The sequence below is a fragment of the Sinohyriopsis cumingii genome, chromosome 4 (genome assembly GCF_028554795.1).
Source record: "Sinohyriopsis cumingii isolate HCF-2022 chromosome 4, ASM2855479v2, whole genome shotgun sequence".
Classification (NCBI taxonomy): domain Eukaryota; kingdom Metazoa; phylum Mollusca; class Bivalvia; order Unionida; family Unionidae; genus Sinohyriopsis; species Sinohyriopsis cumingii.
Genome location: NC_142964.1, coordinates 65,148,806 through 65,176,194, shown reverse-complemented (window position 1 = coordinate 65,176,194; position 27,389 = coordinate 65,148,806). Strand labels below are relative to the sequence as shown.

At 35.4% G+C, this 27,389-nt stretch overlaps 2 protein-coding genes across 7 annotated transcripts; both read left to right on the top strand.

Moving 5' to 3' along the window:
- On the top strand, positions 1–21,935 carry LOC149801351 (uncharacterized). Of its 6 annotated transcripts, none has more exons than XM_089955404.1 (7): positions 31–777; positions 6,877–7,054; positions 10,612–10,791; positions 11,675–11,938; positions 12,681–12,940; positions 16,070–16,297; positions 20,817–21,935. In XM_089955404.1, the coding sequence occupies exons 1-7, from the start codon at positions 606–608 to the stop codon at positions 20,861–20,863; spliced, it is 1,329 nt and encodes a 442-aa protein (XP_089811530.1). In that variant the 5' UTR covers positions 31–605; the 3' UTR covers positions 20,864–21,935. The 6 variants fall into 6 exon arrangements, with proteins under 6 accessions (XP_089811532.1, XP_089811530.1, XP_089811531.1 ...); XM_089955405.1 differs by having other exon boundaries at positions 32–777; positions 20,838–21,935; XM_089955402.1 differs by having other exon boundaries at positions 33–777; positions 16,070–16,928; positions 20,838–21,935.
- Positions 21,936–23,081: 1,146 nt separating this feature from the next.
- LOC149801350 (uncharacterized) lies at positions 23,082–26,647 on the top strand. The gene is made up of 3 exons (XM_089955407.1): positions 23,082–23,233; positions 25,001–25,427; positions 26,479–26,647. The coding sequence occupies exons 2-3, from the start codon at positions 25,010–25,012 to the stop codon at positions 26,493–26,495; spliced, it is 435 nt and encodes a 144-aa protein (XP_089811533.1). The 5' UTR covers positions 23,082–23,233; positions 25,001–25,009; the 3' UTR covers positions 26,496–26,647.
- The last annotated feature ends 742 nt before the right edge of the window (positions 26,648–27,389 follow it).

Here is a 27,389-nt window from a genome sequence, read left to right as displayed (position 1 = left end):
GTCTGCAGACGATAAACGCATTCGATTAACTAAAGTGACTGCATGGTGGTTTTTGAATACTAAAACATTTCTCTTAGAAACCCGATATGTCTTCTTGATTCGTGTTTACACTGCCACATTTGCAATTTCTCCACTTCAAAGATGTACAGGAATAGAATGATAGCGATACTCATTCGCAGATATATAAGGTACCAAAGATGAAAACACAGGAACTAGTGAAAATGATGTTAGACAGGAATCGGCAGCCAGTTCACCATTTGCTGCCGTGGTTATTCTGAATATTTCGGCTTGATATGCTATGCACACGCAATAATCAGCCGGCGAAAAATGCGAAACATTCTAGAGATATCCAACAAAACTAGTCTCAGCTGTTGAGACTCCATTCTATGAAGCCGAAGTTAAAAACAGACTGAACGGAAGCGATTTAGACAATTGCTAACCAGTGAATGCAGACAACATACGGACGTGAGCTGAAGGGTGCTTGATATCACATACAATAATCAAGCAGAGATTTACAGTAAAATTCACTTTAATGCAACACTTTGGTCAAGAAGGAAAAACATCACATTTGATCATTAACATTAGAACTTGTTAGCTGATGCACTATGTTGAGAGCAGATTGTTGTTTGTTATTTAGTGCATTCTTGTCGGGAATGATCGTACATTTGGTGGAAACAATAACAGCAGCAGCAGAGGAAGATGATATTTTCACAGAATCGGAGGTCGAAAATATCGATAGAGTTGTTAACACTATAATGGAATGCAAGCACGTACCAGGTAAGTTAAACACCCAGCAGCTTTCCAGAATTTAGAACAAACAGTTAAGCATGTCTCAAGCAAACACCGATTGGAAGAGAGAAAAAAATGACGTTTTACAATGTTTTGTTTAAAACTAAATTGTATTCAAGGGATCTATAAAAGTGACTGTTTAAAATGGTGATTATTTTTTCGAGTTAACTTTTAAAATCATGTTTAAATTTCCTTAGCATTAGTTAATGGTGGAGTATGTCAACCGATATCTTCAAGTTTCACAGACAAAAGTTATATCTGTACACCAAAAAGGTTCATAAACTTTACTTCAAAGGCAGAAAACTTTTAAATTTTCAACAAACATGATACTTTTCAAGACATTGAAATAATTTATCTAAAGATACTCATCGTAGCTAAGCAAACTTCATATTTTAATGCAATTGCTACTGTCCCTTGTATAAATAAAAGCTTATGCTTTATTTGCAATTATTTACGAGGCAAAATTCATTTTGCAAATCCTTCATGCATTATTTGTATCTATCTATCTATCTTTATCTATCTATCTATCATAAATTAGAAGCACGGTGCCGATGTATGTCTATAGACGATGGCCTGCTACCGCACCGAACAGGTTAACGCACACTTGTTCATTTTATTAGTATATGTTATAATATTGTTAGTTACATACTCCATGTGTGAAATGCTCCATCAACAAATTCAAAATATCCCGCAGTACGGCACGCCAAAATCGTTCAAAGTGTATGGGCTGGAGCCATCGTCGGGTCAGTAAAAGTAATCGTAATGTAAAATGCAGAAGACGAACTGGAGAGATGGTAGGGTGAGCTGGTGTAGTCGCAGGGTATGCTGGGGTGGATCAGCTTGAGAGGGTAATTAGTAAGAGAGGACAAACTGAAGTAATCTTATAATTATAATTATTTGTAATGGGGAATGAATCGATGGAAAATTCTATCAGGAAACTGTAAATTAAGGTCTTCAAAAACTGTCAGAAAACACCATCGCTGAACCTTAGTAAAAATTCACTGATTTTATTAGTTCATATAAGCGTATTCAGAAATCATACAAGGGGTGATTCAAAACCGGTGGCAAACAGGAAAATTGAAGTATACAATCACAATCAACCAATACCACATGTATTTCCTGTAGGTTTTGTCCATATATAAGTTGTATTTTTCATGTTTGCTAGTCAAAATCGGTACATAATCTTTTGACAGTCAAAATATCCGAACACATGTACATTTCATATAACTAATGTCCCTGAGGTTACTTCAAGCACAATTACGACAGATATGAAAAGACATGCCATGTTAGAATCATTTATTTTATGAAGCGATCACTTCCAACTCCACCTCGGGGCCCGGAGTGCCCGAGTGGTCTAAAGCGCTCACCGTTACGGATCACTGCCATCTCACCTGTCTGCATGGGTTCGAGTCTCGGATTCGGCTAATGTGGGTATGTGAGAAAGCTTGCCAGTAGCTTCTTGTGGGTCATTGGTTCTTTCCGGGGTTTTCCCGGGTTCTTCCTCCACCATTAATACTGGCCGCCATGTATAGCCTATCGTGTGCTGCAAAATGGCGTTAAACCCTACAACAACAACAACCAACTCCACCTCACCATACGATTACTCCAGTTCACCCTACAATCTTTCCAGCTCATCCTAGGATTACTCCAGATAAAAGTATTATCTTGGCAGATCGCCTAATGCTGTCTCCAGCTTGCTTTAGATCACCCTATGATCGTTCCAGCTTACCTTACGAGTTACTCCTGTTCACGCTATGATCGCTCCAGCTCATCCATTTCGAACGATTTCGCGTGCCATTCTGCAGAGAGTGAAAAAAAAATAATATTAGCATAGTAACCGGGTTTTTGCCGAACCTTTATACTTATCAATAGTCATACGCACGGCATGCAGATTGTACGTATAGTTTAGAAAAGTTATCTGGAATAAGATATTTTTTTATTATCAAAATGTCAATAACTAATTGAACATGACAATTACTGTGATACAAGACCCTTAGTTGTGATATGATCTTATACCCGGCATGAAAGACCAGATGTAAAACATGGTGATGGAATATCGTAGAAAGAATCAACAATTCTTATTTGAGACATTAAATTTGGTACTCTTTGCATACAAGTTATAACATCTATTTATCATCTGTCGTAAATGCAAATTATGTACTTGCAAAGCCGATTCTTTTCCGAGAATGGGTCATTAATTTCACCTATACCAAGGTGACAACACCAACGGATTGGTCCACAAAAACAGCCATTTCCACAATTTTGAGGATTAGAGGCGGAAATGGTCATTTTTACGGATTTTCTCGTTTTTAGTAAAAGCTACGTTTAATTCCCCCCCCCCATAAGATATTTTTTTTTAAAATCGTGAAACAGGTTACATTGATTGACATTCAAGTTATCTTATGCATAAATCAAGCCAGGAAGGAAGTAAAGATAAATGTGTTATAACCGAAGAAAGATAACAATCGTATGTCGGCTCCTGAATGTCAGAAAAATATAATTCTTGCTCAGAGAAGTCATATTTGTTTTACGGATTTTTTAAAGATGGATTTAAAATACTAACTTTGTGAATTTATTGTCAGGGTTTTGTTATCACTGTCTTATACCACAGACACACAAAATCAATTAATACGAAATAAATGCATATCTGTCCCTTGCACCATAAGCAATCAATTTTTAAATCTCAGCTCAAAAATATAGTCAAATTATTATTCTCACTAAAACAAATGCACCTACAAATAACGATTTAAATATCTATTCCTCTAATAAAGCTATTAATGTCCCACCCCCAACAGAGGTATTTTCCAAAATAATCGGCACTTCTAATAGTTGTTGCTATCGTAAAGATATTTTTGTGATTCAAAACAGAATATTGTTTGCATGAGAACCTCCAAAGAACTTAAAGAAAACAGTAGAATAATTAAATCTCTCTGCAAAGATCAATATCGGGAGTTGCAGAAACTGAACTTGACAAGTTTATAACTGATTTATGTATTGTATTTTTGCTTAGCTTATCGCTTCCTTTTCGCTCTGTTCTAAAAGTTTTCTTCCCGTCTGTTCGTTTGAGCACCGTATTTGTTTTGGGAAAAGTTCATACTTGTTAATTAAGTATAATCCACTTTAAAACAGTCCATACCACACCATGGCAAGGCAAGGTTTATGCATGGCTTTATACGTGGTCTATACGGCTCACCATTTTATTACGAAAATAGTGAATATTAATAATGGATAAGTCCAGTATTATGGGCCTGAGCCGCCTTGTCACGGGAATATCCACATTTACCCTTTGCTGTCGGAACTGAAAATTGTTAAAGAATGGTTTTAGTATGTCAATTAAGTATACGAGGAATATTTAAAAAGTTCTGAATATTAGCGTGCTGTTCAACAAAGTTCTTTATTAGTGAACAGTTCGTCATTACATCCCCTCAAAGTAAGTCGCATGCACCTACACACACTTTCTCAGTCTGATTATCCAATTATTAATTGCCACTGTGTAATCAAGTTTTGGTATGTTGTTCATACATTTGAAAACTGAACATCGAACCACATGACGGATTTTGAATCTGCTACTCCTCAGCGAATCTTTGATAACTAGATTCAGCTAAACATCAAATCACTTGAACCTAAAACAGGGCTTCGTGGAGGATGTGGCAAATTTTGAATGCTGTGCTCCTTCAGAAGTTTGTCACGACAGGTTGGTACTCCAGTATGTTGTCGTGGAGTATGTCATGACAGAATGGTACTCCGGTGTGTTGTCGTGGAGTATGTCATGAAAGATTGTTACTCCGATGTTTTGTCATGGAGTAGATGGATACCTCGTGCACCGGTGCACGGACGGGTGGTTGAGTAAAGTTTCACAAATCCTACCAAATCTTTGAAGGCAGAAAAATGTCGCATGGCACTAGCAGAGTCAAGTACAGGTACCAGGATGACCCGACCTTTTACATTGAAAAATAATGCATAAAAACTTTCTTGACAGTTCGATTACGCCGGGCGATTTTTGGTCTCTGGTAGTTTTCTCTGATCCAAACTTTATTATTTTCTTTTGACTCATGTTAAATAATTAAATCCATATTTAATCACTTGTGACATCCTCGTTCAAACGTCTCTGGTCACCCATCTCAGATCTGACGAGTAGCTGTTTTGCTAGTTCATCCCATGTCTGTTTTTGATCAGCTGTAAATGTGTGACCCATTTTGCACAAATCTTTCTGAGCCTAAGATGCTTTTTCAATATTTCAAAATAACTGATAAATTCATGCCAGTGATTATAGTAATATCTTCCACTGTGTATCGAACATCTTTATCAACTACTTCCTTGAAGATGTCGTTTACCACTCAACCATCGCAGACAACGGTCTTCCAGAACGAGGTCATCTTCCAAGGATTTGCAACAATCTTTAAAACGATGAAACCACGATAAAATCGTACGATACGACAGAAAATGAATTGCGTAAACTTTATTGAAGTAGAAGTTGAAGAACTGATCTCCTTCTCGGACATTTTAACATCACTGTAAATGCAGGATCCATCTTTCCAGTGAGAGATCCCTGTGTAGAACATCATTTTGTTTATCAATCGGCACTGCATTTATTATCAAATGCAAAGAAGCCACAAGAAAACTTATAACAAAATATTCAAAAAAATTCAAATACCTCTAGTCGAAGCAATATATTGTAGTTGAAATTAATCTTTAATAAAACTGTAAATATTACAAGCATGTTTTCTACAAAAATATCATTGTTTAGTTTCTATTGTTTCGTTAATGTAGAATTAAAACCGTCAAGTGAGACCTAGAAGTTCTGCTGAAACTAAAATACAAACAATCTTCCGGATTACCATGACTGATTAACTTAAGGACTGTGTAGAAGACTTTTCATAATGCAGGACCTTTAAAATAAATGTTCCTAAGCTGAAAACACAATTACACATTATGTCGATACATTATGTACGCCAAATAGTAAGGTATTGATAAATATTGAACTTACAAGTCTTTTATATCAATCATCAGTGTTTCTCCGAGTCACAGAAAGTTTAGTTAAATAGATACTGGCCCTTGTCAAAATGAATAACAGGGTATATGTTCTGTCTTATACTGGGACCTCGGTTGTCCGAGTAATCTAAGGCGCTCGCCCTTTACAGGTCACTTACATCTCACTTCTGTCCGCGTGGTTCGAGTCTCGTGCTCGGCCCGTAGGCATGTGAGAAAGTTTACCAGTACCTTCCCGTGGGTCGGTGGTATTTCCCGGGGTTTCCTCTGCTTCTTCCTCTTCCAGATATACTGATCGCCATGAATAGCGCATCATGCGCTAAAAATGGTGTTAAACCCACAACAACTATTTTATACACACGAGCCTTGTCGGTCACGCTAAGGGAGATAACGTGGCTTGTTTACGGCTCATCAGTGTGTAATAAAAGAAACCTATTTCGAAATCGTACAATTTCATCTTCGTGCTGTTTCTGGCCTTTTGTTTATAGTGCTTTGCCATATGTGTACCGTTTTCGTTTTCGTACCGTTTTTCAGGTTTCACGTGCTTTATAGCAAACTATGTTCGTGATGGTTTTATTTTCGCACTATTCGTCACCAACAAGTCTTCCACAAAAACAAACCATCCTTGTATGTTTCATAAAAAGTTACAAAATTATAAGTTGTTGTTGTTGTTGTTATAGGGTTTAACGCCATTTTTCAGGACAAGGTAGGCTATACATGGCGGCCAGTATTAATGGTGGAGGAAGAACCCGGGAAAACCCCGGAAAGAACCACCGACCCACGAGAAGCTACCGGCAAGTTTTCTCACATATCCACATTGGCCGAGCCCTAGACTCGAACACACGCAGACAGAGGTGAGATGGCAGTGATCCGTGACGGAGAGCGCTTTAGACCACTCGGCCACTCGGGGCCCCAAGATTATAAGTAAATAGCAATGGCTAAAGTTCGACTGTCAGCATAATGAATATAAAAGTCACAGAAGACGTCGTATGATTGAAGTTCGAAATTTTGGTATATGAAATATAGGAGGTTGTTATAATCAGTTGGTTGCTATGGAAAAGATGGCTGCAATTTCAGCTGTATCCGTATCTTCACCAGGGATGACGCTTTCTGTCGTCAAGGGAAACATGGTATGGACCAAGGGTTACGGCATGGCTGGACTCCAGAGGACTGTGAATAACAATACACTGTTTTGTATTGGATCCCTGACTAAAGCATTCACCTCAACGCTTCTGGCCATACAGCTCACAGACCTGCAAGGAGATCCCAACAGAAAGTAAAGTAGCTTTATTTATTTATTTATTTATTTATCATGATGTATCATATAATACTTATCGTACATGGCCTAATTTAACTTGTAACTTAATTATATTTAACTTCCTATTGTAAATAAATATATTTTAATATGTTGCTCAAGTCAATGAAATTAGAATCATTTAGATTCCTAAAGTGGCAGTCACAAAAGCCATATTTCTCACGCTAAATGCCTCTCTGATGAAAATTTTTGAAAAAGCGGTACCTATATGATATAAATATATTTGAGCATGAAACAAAATGTTAACGGCCAATTGTACACCATTTGAAGTCTTTGTACAGGATTTAGTTTTAGAAAACTGGGTTAGCTGTTTCGAGCTGTTGGAGAACAGTCTGACACCTTCGAGTATTATGTAAACTTGATCCTTTACAGAATTGAAATGTTATTCGGTCAGTGTTATCACTAAATGGCCATAAATATCTAAATGTTATTCGGTCAGTGTTATCACAAAATAAATATCTAATTGTTATTCGGTCAGAGGTATCACAGAAAAGCAGTAAATACTAATACTCCATAGAACAATTCATCTTTTCGTTTGTTATGTTTTATACCCTAATTTTCTTGGTACAAATTAAGTTTTCTAATTAGTTTTCAAGAAAAATATATGCAGCAACTATTACTAAAGGATATCGTTAATGAGGCAATATTGCCGCATATATTTACCTTTAAGTGTAGTATACTAGTGTTATTTTCATCTGTTTGTGGGTAAGACAATATATTGGTTCTTTGGACCGATATCTACTCTTCAGATCTGAAAACCAGTTTTCTCTGTTACCAAAGTAAACAATAAGACATTTGTGTGATTAGTTCAATCGTGGTACCGGTATGGCCCGATAACAAAAAGGGAATCTTGTAATATGTCGAGGGGGAAAAAAAATACCATATGTATTGACCTCGTTCTCTATTTTTAAAAATAATATTTAAACCAATTTTATATTTTATTTTATTTTATTTTATTTTATTTTATTTTATTTTAAGATGTTGGATATTTTAAACGGACTTGTTCACAAACACTCCTTCCTTTCCTCGTAATGATATGAATCGTTTTATGTATTTAGATCTTCGGCTATTTCACAAATCTCCAGTGAACGAAGTTTTCGCAATGTAGCACTTTGATTAGCAATACGAAAATGAAATAATTACGTCGCCAAGCTGCAGTAATGAGAGTACATTCAACTTATCGTTGTGTTCAAGGGAGAAAACTCTTGGCGACTGATTGGTAGAGAGCTAAAAATTATTTTTCTTATATTATCCCTGAGATAACTCTAAACGTCATTAGACAAGCTTCACGTACCTGCATGCATCATGTCGGATACAATCCTCCCCCAGCAATAAATTATAATTCAATCATCAACATGTATATATTTTATGTTCAGGCGAGGGCGGATAAACTCTGTAAATACAAAATTTGCGTAACAAACATTTCCTAAGGTTATTTCACCCATCCATTTTCACATTCATCCACCTACCACCCACACCAACAGTGACTGAAAGTCAGTAAAACTATAGAGTTTACATTTTCGACCCTATTACACGAAATTGAGGAAATGCCAGGTGTATACTTTTATCAGGCAAAAATCGGTAGAAAGGTCGACCACTAATTTTTGGCCACAAAAGTACTTACTTTAAGAATTGCCAGGTAGGTGCATATTCCTTGTTATTTTTGAGCTGGGCAGATATCCATAACAAGCGTGACCATAAATGCAGGTGGACATACATCCGTGATACCTTTACTAATATTGATGGAAATTCTATGGAATAACTTACCCACGCCCTTAACAGTAACAATTGAACCCATGAAAAATCATAGGAAACTGTTTTGTACTATATGAAGCAGTGTCATTGCAGTCTGAGCGTCCACTTTGCTGGTTCGAGTTTTTAAATTCACACATTAATCATGCAATTACGCAAATATTGTTCTGTAACTGGGTATAATAGAAGTCCAATTGATCAAAACGTTTCACCTACCTCTAATCCTTGGTTTCTCCCTCCAGCAACATGGGGACAAGTGATATGAAGTAGAGTAATTATGGTATGAAAGTTGCGTATGCATGGCATATCAAACACAGGTGCTATAGGCATAAAACAGTACTTTTTCCATTAAAATTTTGGAAACACTTGTTCTGAGTTTCTCTGACTTTTCTATCCCTTTTTAAGTGGTCAAACAGTTACATTGGTTTGAGAAGGTTAGAACATCTTTCCAATCGAAAACATAATCTGACACAATAGCAAAGTAGTGAAATAAGGTAGTCGCTTTAAGGGGTTATCAAATTTTGGCAGTATCACATCGACATGTATATGTAGAACATTTATGTTCTCATAAACATGGCACTTTGCATATAATTTGTAATGTTAATAAGCTGACACATGAGCCAGTTATCCGGTATTTATGAACAATCTTCTCCTTCATGCAGCATTGTTTGATCACAAGAGAGCCAACTCTCTCGCCATCAGTATTATATTTCAGTATTATATTGCCTTTTTGTTATATAGATTGTTTGTATGATGTGCTCCTTTGACCTCCGACCTTACGAGATTTGGATCACTTGATTATGCATAATGTTAGAAATGGAAAAAAAGCACGACGTCCAGTTTGTAAACGCCGTCTATTTGAATCGTCGTATATTTGAATCATACGTCGCTTTATTAAACAGACGAAATAATTTTAAGATAAATATTCATTTTGATCAACATCAGGCTGGTAGGGTTTAATATATGTAGCTTAAATTTGATTGCCTCCATTTAAACCGACAACCCTATTCCAAAGGAAAAGGAATTTTGGACTGGTTTGATGCTTGACGGCACACCAGTACAAGTAGGTTAATTAGTGCCGAGGTAATTGGAGAAAAGTGGTAGCAGACCCAGGCTTGTCTGATAATAGGATTCGAACCCGCACCCTTTCGGTCTTGAGTCTGGCACGTTAACCACTGACTGTAAAGAAACTCACTTAGCAATGCTCCATCTGCAAGGAAAGGTCAGACGATATTCGGAATAAGCAACATCATGCATTAATAAAAGCACTTCAGTATGCCTAGCTATACCCATGATATAATGAATGCTTGACGAGGGGGTGGGGGGAAGGGAGATTGCTTAAGGAAACTTTCTGTTCGGGATTGGATGATCTTGATTTATTTTTAATTTCCTGCCCCCAAATGGTTTGAAAAAATATTCATGATCTGATCTGTTGAAGAAAGAGTTGCTTATATCAGTTATTTTAGTTTTAAAAATAGTTTAAAGTAAAAGAAAAGAAATATTCAAGTTCGAAAGAATATCCCAGCCACCCTCCGAAAAATGAAATGATCGGTCCCTAAGTAATAAAAAAACCTCTAGGTAACTTTCTTTGTGTAAAAAACTGATATTATAAAACAGTCTTTTCGATTCCATCTGTCAATTTTGAGGAAAACAAAATGCGCCTTTGTTTTTGTGAACATGGCCTGTTTTGACGAATGGGTATAATATTGTATTTTGTGTGTCATTTCTGAATACTATTTATCTTGAAAACATTCTTACCTTTATAGGATTACGTGGGATACTCCATTGCAGGCAATTTTAGGCTCTGACTTTGAGTTTGTAGACGAGTATCGCAGTCAGAAGACAACACTAAAAGACATACTCAGCCATCGGGTTGGGCTAATGGCAGCTGACCTTGTCATCCAAGCTGGAGTACCCTTCAATGTCACCAGAGCAAAGCTCAGCAGGTGATTGATGTATTTATGTGTTGATACAAATATAGTAAGTATATTAAAATAACGCGAATTCTAGATTTCACTACCAATCGAGGTAATGTTATACACGTTTGTCACATTTCTTGCTAGCTGCATTAGAAATAGAAGACGAGCAATGAAAGCTATCACAGACGGTAATGAGCGAGATGTGTTTTGAGAAGTGTTTTCGGTCATTGTCACAAATTATTGTCTATGTGACATTTTTGTACCTTTTCTATGCTAAGATATACTTGTGATAATAAATAAGAATTAACATCATTTACATTAATGAAATACAATATGTTACTTTACAACAAAGTACAGCGTAACATATTTTGTAATTGTCTACATTTTTGCTCTTTTCATTATACCAGGCTTTTTCTTCTGTTTTAATTATATTGAAAAAAAACTCGTTGAAAAGAAAATTTCAGACCTCCGACCTTTCCAATTTCACAATCCATACCCCCACCCCGTAATTAAATGATCTGTTGTTTAGTCTACAGGAACGCAGTCTCCACCTCACGTCCACATTAATAATGTATTAGTATACAATAAGGAAGCAAAGTTTAAAAGCGAAAATCAACAAACAACTTCTAATGGTTATACGATTGTATTATATAGCATATAACTGTAACCAAACCAATACTGATGATTATGATCTTCAGCTATCCTCGATCTCTCGCTAATTTATACTTGTACCAAAATCACGAGATTTGGGGTTTTATTTGTGTCTATCTAACTTCTTGTTAGTTGTTGCATCAGTGCATCAGTTATACAAAACGTGCATCGAAAGTTACTAAATTTGATTAATGAAAACAAATCGTTAAGCACACCGTGATCCTTTGACTGTTATTTCAGTTATAACATCTAATTGCAGACGAATCAAGTATCTGCCGGAAACGGACGGATTCCGCAACAAGTTCCAGTACAACAATTTTATGTACATGCTTGCTGGTCACGTGACTGAAATCATTGGCAAAGACACATGGGAGAACCTCGTGACCTCTCGCATCCTTAAGCCTTTGGGGATGTCAGATACTATGTTCATCTCTGACGTACACCAGGTGGACAACCATGCTCGTCCCTATTTCTACGACTCAGACACTGCAAAATTCGGAATCTTGGATGAATCCCTTTTCAAGTACACGCTCTTGTTAAAAGAAAACTTACTGTAAATTTTAAAGTGTGCTTTCAGGCCAACTCTCTCTCTCTCTCTCTCTCTCTCTCTCTCTCTCTCTCTCTCTCTCTCTCTCTCTCTCTATATATATATATATATATATATATATATATATATATATATATATATATATATATATATACATACAAGTCTGAAAAAAGATTATTATGAGTAATTAAGAACATCCTGGTTTTTATGATTTTTTTTGTGACTCAGATGGTTTAAGTATCGGATGAGACGATGTTACAAATTAATTGTGAACACTGAAATTTTATCCAAGGTACGAACAAATATTTTCCCATCTCTATATCACTCCAAACATGCATGCCAAATATAAAACGGACACCTAATTTATAATGCTGCAACATATTTCATTTTTCTGTTTATTTGTTTCCGTTTTCTTTCTGCGTATCACAAGTTAACCTACGCACCTACAAGTATGTACATGCGTCAACAACATGATACGGATAAAATGGAATAGGGCTAAGTTTGTCTGAACAAAAACTCAGTGAGCTGGATTTTGTGAAAATGAAAGCTCCTTGTCATTCTCCTGACAACAATGAAACAGATGATGTTATTTCAAATTGTTTTCATTTTATAACGTATGAGATACTTTATAAACTGTTCACATTCTTTTTACTAGAAGGTAAGAATTCCTCCCTCTAGCCGACAAAATGTACAATTTCGATTGTCCTCTTCGTTACAGCATATATCCTGTAGGTCCAGCTGGAACCATCTGTTCCTCTGCCACAGACATGTCTAAATGGATACGTTTCCTGCTGTCAAAAGGAGTCACCGCTGCAGGAGAAAGATTGGTTAGCAGCAGACTCCTACGAGACACTATGATTGGTCAGGTATCTATAGGAGAGCTGTATCAGCTAGTCATGTCCTTGCAGAAACCGCGGTATCCCGTCACGGATGACGTCATCACCTACGGGATGGGATGGTTCCAATCTAGATACAGAGGTTCGATTGAGTTCTGTGATAACTACGTCGTAAATACTTATTTATAATTTATTTTTACCAAATGTCAAAATTCCTTGCAACAGTTGTGTTATGCCGCTTTATACTTGATGCTGTTTTTATACTTCATACTGTTTTCATACTTCCATTTAGAGTACAGTCTCATTGATTACGACGAGAATTCGTAAAGAACTCGATCCACTCTAAGCGAGTAGTACAGTACAGAAGAAATGTGGATACATCTCACGTACGATCTGAGGTGCTGAACAATATTAAAAATTTTTTTTAGCAGTGGAACAGTTTTTTTTCTTTCCCTTTTTAATACGTTTCACGAAACATAGAAGAAGAGAAAGAACTTTACTGTGTAGTTTTATCTTGTAATTTTGTTATTTTACTTCAGTATAGACCTCTTCTTTATTCGGAATGTTTTCCTTCACTGCGCAAAAATGTAAATAATTATTGTTCTATTTATGCCGCATCATTATGTTGTGTGTATGTGTCCGTCTGTCTTTGCTCTATTGTCCCCTGATTAACACCTACGTTTAGGTCGAAATGTAGAGTAACAATGTTATTTTCCCCGAGCCTTTTCCATTTTCTGTCATTGTACAAAACATATGGGTAATTACAGTATATTAATTTGTGCAGAAACCAGCAAGGAATCTCGTGTTTGATTAATATAAACGTGATCACCTAACAACTAACTTACATGACAACAAACTTGAATAACGTAATCAACTGATAACCAGCAATGCAAAACTATCTTGTAACTATCATTAGCGTTTTCGGCCCTTTTTACGTCTTCGTCGAAGACAATTACATAACAGAAACAATAAACACAAAAGAAATCATTAACTTTAAATTGTTTTACATAATTGTAGTTAAAATCGAATATTGTTTGAAAATTGTACATATTACTCCTAACTGGTATGAACTCCGATAACAGAATGGTATCCGAGCTGGTACTGACGCACAAAAAGTACGAGCGAATACCCCCATCTAATTTCTGAACATAAAATGGTGTATTCCGTAGAGTATAGCGCCAGTAATTCGTTGCTTCTGTAATAACAACAATAGCAACAATACTTATAATAATAACAACATAAACAGTATTATTTTAAGTAAGTGAATGAATACTGAATTAGTTCAAGGAATTATTTGTTTGATAAATTCGGCCCTTGTCAGATAATGATCGGTTTAAGCCACTTGTTTTCAGTCTCAAGGACGTCAGAGAAAGAAACGACTATGAGAAAGGATAAATTTTCACGGATATGGTTTGATAAGAAGCTGAAAAGAAATCGAGTAACAGAACACTTCTCTTCCCTTGGCCATACTTTCGGTGATGTTATTCTAACTATTATCAGCTACAACCGGAACTGGAGTTCCGAAGCAAGGAAATAAAAGGAATCCTAACTGAATACGCCGCCTAAGACACGCGCATATGCAATAACTATCTGTTGGGAACTCTTATTGTCTGAATTAGACAATTGTTATATATATATATATATATATATATATATATATATATATATATATATATATATATATATATATATATATATATATATATATATATATATATATATATATATATATATATATATATATATGTATGTGTGTGTGTGTGTGTGTGTGTGTGTGTGTGTGTTATCCAAAAAGTTGTATCGTACTGTTGCCTGCTAATAAAAGAGGTCATTTTAGTACAGTGTCTTAGGTCCAACTAGCACGCATTCCTCTCACTGGTCGTTTTGGGAGAATATAATGTCCAGCTAGCATGCATTCCTCCCATTGGTCGTTTTGGGGAGATCATAATGTCCCACTAACATGCATTCCTCTCATTGGTCGTTTTTGGAGAGCATTACGTCCAACTAAGATACATTCTTCTCATTGGTTGTTTTGGGGAGAACAGATCGTCCAACTAGCATGCATTTCTTTCATTTGTCGTTTAAGGGAGAACATAATGTCCATTTAACATATACCCCTCCGATTGGTTGTTTTGGGAGAATATAACTAGAATATATCCCTTTGATTGTTAAGCAAGAATTAACGTGTACTGCGAATGTGATCCCATTTTCTAATAATCCCAAAATCTGGCGGTGTCCCTACTAATAAACATCTTTTTAAAATTATTTTTTTTATCGTCAGACGTACATATGTGACATCCAGATTAATTTATTATTATTGTTCAGGGAAATTAAAGACTTGTGAACAACAGAACAGTTCTCACATCGAATAGGCCAGTTAAGCAAAAACAGTACATTGATTGAATCTGCCATTAAAAGAAAAGAAAGGAAACTCAGAAAATTAAACTTCAAACGACAGAACGCAAAAGATCTTCACTCAAGGCTGTGTAATTTATCATCATCTATCATAGTCTTGGTCCTGCATTCGGGGATAAACTGTAGGGACAACTACACTTTCATAGTTTTTGAATGCCAGAATGCGCTTTATGTCCCATAAAATTTTAGCGATTGTGATGTCTAACATTTTGTGCTCTATATTTCGATACGTGACCCGTTGGTTTAGAAAAGTTTGCGACATTATCAATGATTCCTCGTATGTTGGTTTTATCGCTTTGTTTTATTTAATTTAAAAAATATCAATAAAAGGTATTATTTAATGCATTGTGCATAAAGACAATGATAAAATCTCGTGCGGTCCTTTTCTTACATCTTCAGCAAAATCAAATATAGAAATACTAATAGATATTATCCAGATATTGCTATGCAATGATTTGCTGTGTTCTGTGTGTGTCTCTGTTGCATTGGTCAAGTAATGTTCACCTCCTAACGTCACATTATGAAAATCGTTCACAACTATTTAAAGTAAACTTAAGAAGATCGTGTAGTTAATCATAGAGATATGCAAATTATGTGATGAATAGAATCCCAAATACGTGTCACTTTAAGATGAAGTTATGAAATTTGTAAAATAATAAATAAACTAATCAATGCAAGCAGCACGTATGAAATTCCTTATTAACTCGTTTCAGAAAGGTTGGCTGAATGAACTCTATATTAAGATCATCCATGTACAAAATTTATTTCTCTTGACAGTTTCTAAGCATGTCTATCTAAATTTATAAATTCGACCATTGCTTGGTAACCTAGTAACCATTATATTTCCTTCTTTTAGGTTACCTGAAGCTCAGTCACAGTGGTGGTTTGTACTCCTACGCTTCGAGACTCTTGCTGTTTCTAGACAATGAAATTGGGATTTTTGGCAATGTCAATGGTCCTGACGAATACAGGGGAGGGTACAGCCTTCATCCCGTTTTGTACTTTATTTCTGACCTACTTCTCGGATACCAGCCCTGGATAACCATCAACAATGTGTGCCAATTTCCTTCCATTACACAGGAAGGTGAGGATGCGCTGAAAACGAGTGCTTCGAATATCACGTATACACCAATGAGTTTAAATATCACGAATTTTCCATCCACTAAAATACCTAGGACTTATACCGAAGAAATTCGAGTTAGTCAGAATTTCCCTTTGCAGACTACTCTTAATGTCGTAAGCGTGGACGAGTCCGGAAACAAAGACTTGACAAAAACGGTCCAAACAGCGACAGAAAATATTCCCGTCTACAACTATGTTGGCATGTATGGACACAGATTTTTCGGAAATGTATTCATATCAGTCTTCGAGAATGGAACTCATCACCTAAAATACGGCAGATTGCTTCATGGATCTCTTTCTCCTCTGTCTAATTCTATCTTTACATTAGATCCTCCAGGTCAGTTGGCTCACATAATAACCTCGAGACAGATCGTTGTTTTCAAGATGCTTGGTGATGATGGAAAATATAATAGAATTGAAATCGGATATGCACCTGAGGTAATGACATTCGATCGAGGTGTTTCGTTTTTTGATGAAGACGCAGAAGATAAGGCAGTCAGTGGTTCCTTGTCTTGTAGTGATATACACATTCATGTATATCTAACTGTAATATTTTTATCAAGTTGTTTGCTTAAGCCGTAATAGGAAAGAAGGTATGAGAAATACAATTTCATTATTAAAGATAGACGTTTGTTTTCCCAGGTATGTGATAAAGGGGGTATAGCTGTCGTCATGTTCGTCTATCTGTATATCCTTAATAGAACCGTCTTTTCGTACATATTTGGTTTCTGGAGAGTAGCTCTCGAAACGTTTAAGGTAGTTCAACCAAATTTGGTACATGTGTCAAGCAGACATCGTACAAGTGCCTTTTTGAGACGTTCATTTTTCTACTCTCAGTGTTTGTTACTTGACCATGTCAGCAAAGTGTAATATCTGTAGTATATACATTGAGGGAACGTCTCCAAAAGGAACTAGCGTAAGTAGTAATCAGTGAGAATACTGGATGGTACATATTTTCTGCAGGAGTCTTTACATAAGCAAAGGCTGGTCAAGATGTACAATGTCTAGATGACGATTGTTCATGAATACTAATCCATTTTTATTTGTCAATCGCATCGGCTGATTGCCAAAAGCTCGAAAACCGTGTTATTTCTAAGGTTGAAAAAAGCAAATAATGCAATGGTAGATAATATGAAAATTCCTATCTTATTTCCACCATTTTAGTCACAGCGTTTTGACGTCTTGAACGTTGTTTAAATATCCTTTTCTTCAACATAGATACCTTGTAGAATGACTTTCCCCCAGGGTTTAGATTCAGCTTTTCTTTCGGCTACATTTGTGAATAGTTTTCAAAGACAAAGATTCGTATGCTTGTCATATGCTTAAATTTTTACGGTGCACTCTCAGCATTTTAAGCTTTTTAATGGCACAAGTTTTGTAATGTTTATCATCATTTCAAAAATAAAGAACAGCATTTGTACTTAGCCTGCCGATCCATCTCGGTTCCAATCAGTATTTGTTATGGTCCAACGTGAATTTTCTTTCTATCATCCATAATCTCAGCTGATCGGATATTCTCTCAGAATTTCAGGAAGTTCGCATCAGGTATTTTTAACTGCAGTGGCACCTTCTGGATTCTTCTCCACTCGTCAAATCCATGGTTCATTACATTCTATATTAGACATTGTCTACCATGCTTTATAGTGTACGTCGGTACAGCCATTATCCTGGAGGAGTTAGCTGATAATATGGATTTTAGATAGTTAAGGTAGATGCGGCTGTCCGTATGAATATGGTAAAACAGCTGTTGATACCCGTACGGGTTTAATGGCTGGGTGGATACGGGTAGAGTTATTCATACGGCGGATGGTTTGGGTATGGGACACGATGGATTACAGTATGGGCTTGAATAAGATAGATATCTTAATGCTGGTGAATACGGCGGATATCGATATATAGTTGTAAATACGATGGACATCCATATGTTCATGGAGCAACGGATATTAGTATGGTGATGGAACAAAAGATATTCAGATGGTGGTGGTTACGAAGAATATTCATCTCGTGCCTGATACGGTTGATATCAGTATACGCTGAATATCCATATGCTGATTACTACAATGACTAACCGTAAGGTGATGGTACGATGGATATACAGTTGTTGGTGATACGAAAACAAAAATCCATATATTACCGGTTGCTATGGAAATCCAAATAGTTGTAGCAGTGGGGATTCTACGAAACGTAAGAAGATCCGCAAGGGAGGGCGAATTACACCTAGGTGCCAGGCGAAGGGGTGCGCCGTCTAGAGCATTTTTGCAGCTGAAATATTCATATTTTTTCACCTCACTTTACTGTAATGGGGTCAATTCTTCACAAAAATTATATTTAGAAGGGGGCCGGAGATGGAGGTTGGCAGCTGACATAAAAAAGACATTCTATGTGGCAAAGTACTGCCTCCACTAAGCTAAAGAATGTTGCCTCCGGGGTCATTTGTAGTAGTGCCACTAAAGAACATAGTCCCAAGGCGTCTCGAATCCGCGCGCCGCCACTGAGGCTATCAGTTGTCAAAACATTACCTGTAGCTCTCCCCTATGATGCAAATAATACATCGTATAAAACCATGCAAAGCTGTGCCTAGATTACATTCTGCAAGAAACTTAACCCAGCATGAAAGTAAATTAAAATAAAATAAAATAAATATAGCACCAGCAACAATAAAGTGAATGACGCTATTTGAGCAAATGTGCATATATATATATATATATATATATATATATATATATATATATATATATATATATATATATATATACTGCATACTTCAATTACAAATAAATACACCATGCCAAAACAATAATAAAATAAAGAATCATGCAATTAAGTAAAGCAAGAGTTAAAGCGTTGGCAACTAAAAAGTAGTTTTTAAGATTTCAGATTTTCAACTACCGCCAATTCGTCAATTTTGGTGGATATCAATCATCGTGTTTGTCAAAAAATGATACATAATAGTAATTACTTACGTGTTTTGGGATGGGTCCTATCCTCTCCACAGAAATATTATGATTAACTCAATCTTTAAATTTTCTAATTGTTGAAACCAGGAATCCACAAATATTGATACGTCACAAAAATAGTGAATATGGAGTATAGTACTCACTTACTATAATGTCCCTCATTATAACACGGTTCCTGTTATACAGCTTGTAAGGTCATGGGTCAAATTTCATTATGTAGTAATGATATTGATTTAGAATGTACTTTAATTATATATGGCGGTCTCTATGGCGGTATATCGTATGGCTCCCAGGGAGAGCTATATAATGAGGGAATGCTGTACTTGTTTATTGTTTCAGAACCTCCTCGTTTGTTATCTTTGTGCCAAGTGTAATATGCTTAATTAGAAGCCATATTAAATAAATAAGTTACAATATTTGAAACTTATCTTGCACATGAAGTTCATTACTCGTCATGTAAAATGTACGCTTGAGTGTATATTCAAATGAGGAGTTTTGTAAATATGGAACCATAACGCTTCTTGAATGCATGAGTGAATGAAAGTTTACAAGTTAATCCAAGATAACCGATTTTGAAAATTTAAACATAAACCGGTTTATTTGACATTTGAAATATAAATTTGATATCCTGTTAGTCAATAATACTCAACTGCTAGTCTTGATACAAATTATATGCTTTTTATCTTTACGTTTTCGCAAGGGGACATAATGACAACCAAGATTTGTCCGTCCGTCCGTCCGTCTTTCCTTTAATGTGATCATAATCACACCGCCTTCTAAATTAAAATGTGGAGATTCACAAAACAATGGACATATAGACTATCCTTGTAGGGGCCATCTGTGAGAGATCGCATGATTGTTGTTCCCTTCCCTTGGGTTTCTGGAAGATGGTCGGAGATCAAAATATTAAAATTATAATTACAGTGACATTTATTTGATGTTGGGAATGCATTTGTAGGGGAAGGAAACATAATATTTGTCACATAATTGTGTGACTGCCCTGTACGTCACGTTCCGATGAGTGGAAGTCGGAATTGGGTGGGGGACATATTATGAAAAGCAAAGCGATTGCCCAATGCGCAATCGTAATAGTTTTAGTATTTGATTTCATTATTTGCAAAGTAAATAGTATATAAATTATTTCGTTTGATAGTCCATTTTACCTCATGAGCCACACATTATGGCCAATATAGTTTTTTGCGAATTTGGTTTTTCATTCAGATCTTTTGATAATTTCTTCTCATAACGATAAGCAGGTGTGTTATTTTATTGCATTCAGCAATTTTCGATTTAATATTAAGTTTTATAACTCTTTCTCCTTCATCGAGTAGTTTTTATAATGATGCTCCTAAATTCACCAAAAACTTTTCATTGGTTATTCATCCTATTATTGGTTATTCATCCTATTATAAAACTGTTTTCTACAGTGCATGAAATTTTCTTATAATTTATTTCATCAGTTTTGATTTCAATACTGTGCCATAACAAAATAAACTAAAACAGCATTTCTTTTCTCACTTAAAGTGCCGCAAGATTTAATTTTAGGGGACCCGAGTGGCCGAGTGGTCTAAAGCGTTCACCGTTACGGATCACTGCCATCTCACCTCTGTCTGCGCCGGTTCGAGTCTCGGATTCAGTCAATGTGGGTATGTGAGAAAGCTTGCCAGCAGCTTTTCGTGGGTCGGTGGTTCTTTCCGGGGTTTTCTCGGGTTCTTCCTCCACCATTAATATTGGCCGCCATGTATAGCCTATCGTGTGCTGAAAAATGGCGTTAAACCTCACAACAACAACAACAACATTTAATTTTAGCCGTATAAAGCAAATTACTATATTCTTCATAGATAAATCAGTACATGCTATGCTAATTTTGGGAAGCATTCCAGCACGGACTGGTCCGAGAAGTAACAACAGTTTGTAAGAAATGAAAGCTTAGCTTGCAGTTTAACAAAGAGCAGAATATTCCTCTGTTTTGAATGCAAGAAGTTATATTGACTATTATCAACGACAACTTGCCTTCATATACTTTAACGAGATTATCATAAGCAATTATCAACTACGCTGGCTCAGTGTAGCACATGATTGTTGGAATGTCAACGACACACGAATAATGCATACAATTTTCCGTGTAAATGCCATAATTCGTCCTCGACCCATGTCACTGTAAATTACTTTTTAGAAAACATACAATGCAAGTTAATGTCACTTGTGAAATTGTGAAATTCTTCCGCACTAATATTGTCGCAAATAGGCGATTTAAAATCAAGAACTGAAATAATCGTCTTTCCTTGTGCAATGTCTCGATATCGGCTCTGTTTTTACATCCTTGAATTACCTCATCCAATCTGGTGTTACATAAACACGGGCAAAATGATTGATGCAATACATTTCATAAACAGACATTAACACTGAAAGCTTTATCATGCTATAGGTCAATCTGCACAACACGCATGCGTGTGTCTGCATATAAGCATGCAAAAAAAAATAATTGATGTGCATATTGCAGCTCTGCACGTGATAATGATATTTATATATTTTAGACGAACCACATTCTATCAAATGTTTTTAAATGTATTCCTGTTTTAAACCATTAGCAAGCAAAACAAGTTGTTTCTTTTATCTTTAAATATTTATATATTTTTATTTACGTTTGTCAATCTTCTCCTCTATTAATTTATTTATGCATCCATAAACTACACTGATAATAATAATAATAATAATAATAATAATAATAATAATCTTTATTTGTCCAAGATGACTTTGTTAGATAACTGCTCGTTTACAGGATGGCGCAGCAGTTAACACAAATATACATGTAACTATTACGTGTATAACAGGTTATCATCTGCGGCATAAAAGAATACAAATATAACAGAAATGAATACCAATGTATACAAGGTTAACATATTAATAGCATATAGGTATATAACAGCTAACACGTGTTACGCAATCATAAAATCAGGATTGCTCATTAAAATATATTTAAGGGTAGACTTTCATAAAACCTGAATCATTATGGTATTGATTAAGGTTCAGTACAAACTTAAAAAATTAATTATTATGGTATTGATTAAGCTTCAGTACAAACTTAAGATATTAATTATTATGGTATTGGTTAAGGTTCAGTACAATCTTAAGATATTAATTATTATGGTATTGGTTAAGGTTTAGTACACACTTAACACATTAATTATTATGGTATTGGTTAACGTTCAGTACAAACTTAACACAATAATTCTTCTGTTTCTTCTTCTTCTTCTTCTTCTGTTACTACTACTACTGCGTTTCGATTTGACTGGTTCTTATGTTAAGAGTTTCCTCGATAACGATAACTGACATAAATAGAAATCAGAAAGGCATGAGGCTGTTTTCAATAGACGCATAATAAATTATAAGTGACTTTTTATCCATGAACATTTATTTGTTTACGAGTTGGTTTATTTTTTTTTTGAACACTAAAATAATAGCACGTATCATCAGGTTGAAGTTTTCCTGACCAAATAAGTTTGAAATTAATTCAAGTGGTCATCAAATGCTCTCTTATTAATTCAACTGGAATTTACATGAGGACTTTAAGGAAAAAGCATTGAACTGATGATGTAAAACATTTTCTCGTTATACATACCAATCTTACCACCTAATGACATACGAGACTTTTACTGGCTTTGTTTTGCTTTTTGATTTATTTACATGTGGGCTTGCTTGGAAACAATTTCCGATTTCACAGTCTTTGTTTAGGAGACAGATCTGGGTTTTATTGATGGGTGCAGGTGGTCATACATGACATACTTTAAACCACAGGTCTTTTTTTTAAAATAAAGAAATCGGTTTGATTTACGCAATTATAACAAACGCCGAATTTATGGCTCAAAAAGTGGACAAAGTTTTATATAAATAGAGCGTTAGATTGCTGTGAAATCAGAGAGGACCACCGTCTCCAAGAGGTAAGTAATATTTCTCTCTCCGTCTTTCTGTCAGACCTGTCTCTCTCTCTCTCTCTCTTTATATATGTATAGATATGACGATTCTTTTCATCATAGCTCCATTATTTAATTCACTTTTCTATATTCGCCTGACACTTAAATGTGTCACTAGTTTAGGGTTTCTATTGGCTTTCTTACTGCGTATTTGGGTTTCTCGTTGTCTATTTTTTGTGAGTTATAACTCAACTAGCAGGAAGCGTTGGATTTTAAACAAACAAACTCTAATCATCATGTGTTTATCGAACACAAAACAAGTTGTGGAAACATGAAGCTCAAACGTAAAATACTGTGATAAAAAATATACAGTTGATAAAATCTCTCTACAATGTCCATTTAGATGCATCATTTAGTTTTAAATGTATGTTATTGTTTATTGGCTCTATTGGAATATTGACATATGTATTGCGATGAATTTGACTTAAAGGTTTTGTAACCGATCTAGTTTCCTGGAAAAATTGTCACCAAATATGTTTAAAAACCAAGAAGATGCAAAATTGTTATATTTTGTAATGAGTGTTAATATGATTATTATTCATAGGTAAGCATATTATAATTTAAATTTCATAAACAATATCGGATTGGACCGGAGTTGTCTAACATATCAACGTTCTTTCCCACAACATTCAAATTTGATCGAAAGATGAAATTCATTTTACAAAGATTCGAGGATAGCAACGTGAAAATTTTAATATATTAAAAGACACATAACATATCGAAATAACCAAAGAAACACTTATGTAGTTAAGTAAATAAACAATTAATGAATAAGACAGAGAGAGAAAGAAACTGAGAGAGAAAGAGAAAGAAAGAGAACGAGACAGAATGAGAGAGAAAGTGAACTTTAAACACAGAGAGAAAGAAAACGAGTGAGAATGACAGAGGGAGAAAGGACGATGTTCTGATGACATACCCTGTTGTCCATTAAGTTTAATTTATAGATTATGTTCTTTGGATAAAATCTTAAGTACTACTAAAGTCTTGTTTCGTGGATATAGTTCTGAACATTGATGAATATTACAGAACTTGTTTCTTTACTTTTGCTGATTCACCTATCAATAATAAACCTCGAGATACACATGAAATGTTTTGAAAGATAGAGTGAAAGAGCTGTACTCTTTTGGGGATTAAATAAGGTGCAATAGAAGAATAGTATTCAAATCATTACCGTTACCAAATGCGCACATGGGAGAGCTGACTCTGTTATTTTTGTAAATGTGGGTTTTTAAGGACTACATGATTTATTTAAATAACATTACGAAATTTGAATATTCACAGAATTAAATTACTTTATAAATTTATTTTCATTCAAAGTTGTAACAGTTATGACTTACGTCATTATTTCGAATTAGTATGTATATGCAGACGTTTCGTCATGCTAGCGAAATCTTCTCAGTCACTTAGCCGAAAGAATCCGAATTTGAAAATTTCTGCGTGTGGATGGATGATGGTACATACTGGTAAAAGATTATATTCACCGTCAGTTTTAAAATACATGCAATTGGATTTTACTCTTGAAAGGTCTTTAAATGTTTGAATAAAGAAGAAAATTTCTAATCTAATTATTACAACTTGTACTGAAACTCTGACAGATATGCAAATATTTTGAAAGTTAAATGCATTATAAACAGTTGAAATATATTTAAAACTCTTTGAATGACACATTTTAAATAGAGGATACATAACGTTTACATTAAGAAAGAATTCAACAAAATATATTCCCTTTTGCAGCCATCCAAAATGAAGATCGTAGTTTTGCTTTTCGCTGTCCTTTTGGCTTCCGCCAATGCCTTCTATAAGAAATATCTAGGCTACGGAGGCGGTTACGGAGGTGGATTCGGCGGAGGTTATGGAGGCGGATACGGTGGTGGTTATGGAGTTGGATACGGTGGAGGTTATGGCGGCGGTTACGGGGGTGGATATGGCGGCGGTTACGGAGGTGGATATGGAGGCGGTTACGGTGGTGGCTACGGTGGAGGCTATGGGGGTGGGTACGGAATAGGATACGGTGGAGGTTATGGTGGCGGATACGGAGGAGGATATGGTGGAGGTTATGGTGGCGGATACGGAGTTGGATATGGAGGAGGTTATGGTGGCGGATATGGAGGTGGATATGGGGGAGGTTATGGCGGTGGAATCGGATATAGCTGGAAATTTCGTAAGTACCTTAAAGATTTGAAGGAAGCTAAAACGATAAATCATCTTTTTCTGTAAAAGGAAAATATTTATTCTACATCAAAAATATACAGACGATAATGCTGTTAATTTCACGTGCAATATAAAAAACATAACTGTGTCTGCTTTTATTTCCTTTTTGTCTTTCCGATGTTCGATACCTACGACCATTTTGAACCGGTTCTTTAGTACAACTGCATCTATTATATGCATAGAGACATAAAAAGGGAAGAAAAGTGATGAAAATACACACACACATACCTCAGTCTAACACACTTATATATCCATATTCACTGAAATATGTTGGGGCTGTTTAACGTCGTTCTTCATGAAGATCATGATCATGATTTAGATTGCTAAAAAATTACATGAAAACTCCACAAAGGCTACGTATGTGTGATTTTTAAATGTACTGCTTTTATGTATCAATAAAGCGAATTACATTCTTCGACTGGTCCACAGAGATTCCCTATTATTTTATAATATAATTTCCGTCATCTTTCCTAGTACTATTAAGATTGCCATTTTTAAAATAGATACAATTTTAGAAGCTTGATATTTGTTTAATAAAATGTATTGTCCAAATTTACTTCCATGTTGTTTATTTTAGAAAGCGTCGGGGTTATTGGAATATTCTCAGTCAATCCGTCAGGCCATCAATAAACTCTTTTTAAACCCTTGGGTGGAAATTCATGAAACTTTGTAGTCGTGTTGCTCTTGAGGTATCCAAATGAAAGTGGGAGACTTGATCCTTGGTTCCCATCAATAGGTTCCATGTTAGCGGTTCAGTTGTTTGATACATATAAATTAAATTAAAATTATTTTATTTTTCACATATTTTCTCACCAAACTTTTTATTTGTAGCCAACACATCATATATTTAACGAGGTTTGCTTCGTTAATGTAAGGTGTTGGGGGTTGGGGTGGGGTGAATTCCGTTGTTGGTGAGTGGGTGGTATTGGAATATACAGTAAAATGGTTTGAATTTATGATGCAGAAGGATTGCATTAGCTAATATTTCTGCTTTTTTTCAGCATCGAAGAAGTATTGAAATACCCGTGGAAGTGGATGCTGCAAAGTTGGCAGACACACGGACTCTTGAATAACACACACCTAAGATATATCGTAACTACAGGCTGTAATTCATGTCAATATAATTTAATGAATTTGTTTTTTATTTATTAAATTTTATCAAACTACCAACATTTATTTGATTTAATCTTAGTTCTCTCCATTTGCAGTATGTTAATCGCGGCAGAAATGTCATCTGAAATCAACTTCAGGACTCTATATTCTCCCTCCCTCCCTTCCTTCCTTCACTTTTTCCTTCTTTGTTTCACGACAATTGACCTGAACCTTTGTTGTTTTTACTGTAGTTTGCGTATCCCGTTCCTGCTCTTACATGAAGTCATGAAATAAATGTCATCGTTTGTTTTATAATAAGAAAATGTCCGTTACACATTTCACTAATACTGTGAACTCATTTATAATGGCAAAACTATAATGATGTTTTAACAACTTCTATGACTGTCATATTAGATAATGCATTTTATTAATACGCTAACTCTTATTCAAAATATAAATACAAGTCAAGTCCATCAGCAATCAATACAGGCACTGATGGGACAACGCTTTAATAAACTAAACACATTTACATCTGTCAGCGCATTGTGCGTTAGCAGGTCTAGGTCTGTGCCGTTTGCAGCGAGTATATACGATACAGACAGCAGAGACCACCAGAATACAAAATAAGTTTGTCTGGTGACAGAAGAGGAACAAAACATTGGTACACACAACATAATTCATAACTCAAAAGCGCGCGTGTGTGTGTGTTTCTATATATGTGTCCATTCTCAAAATTAGTTGGAACCGATCGCTCAAAATTTGTTTACATTGTGTAACTAAGGATGGAATTAAGTCCTTGATTTTCACTAGTAGATTTAAT

Excerpts from the sequence above, each read along its gene's own strand:
- LOC149801351 (XM_089955402.1), top strand. The coding sequence starts at position 606 with ATGTTGAGAGCAGATTGTTGTTTGTTATTTAGTGCATTCTTGTCGGGA. Across the intron at positions 11,939-12,680 it reads TTGGATGAATCCCTTTTCAA|CATATATCCTGTAGGTCCAG; the intron begins GTACACGCTCTT and ends TCTTCGTTACAG. Across the intron at positions 12,941-16,069 it reads GTTCCAATCTAGATACAGAG|GTTACCTGAAGCTCAGTCAC; the intron begins GTTCGATTGAGT and ends TCCTTCTTTTAG.
- LOC149801350 (XM_089955407.1), top strand. The coding sequence starts at position 25,010 with ATGAAGATCGTAGTTTTGCTTTTCGCTGTCCTTTTGGCTTCCGCCAAT.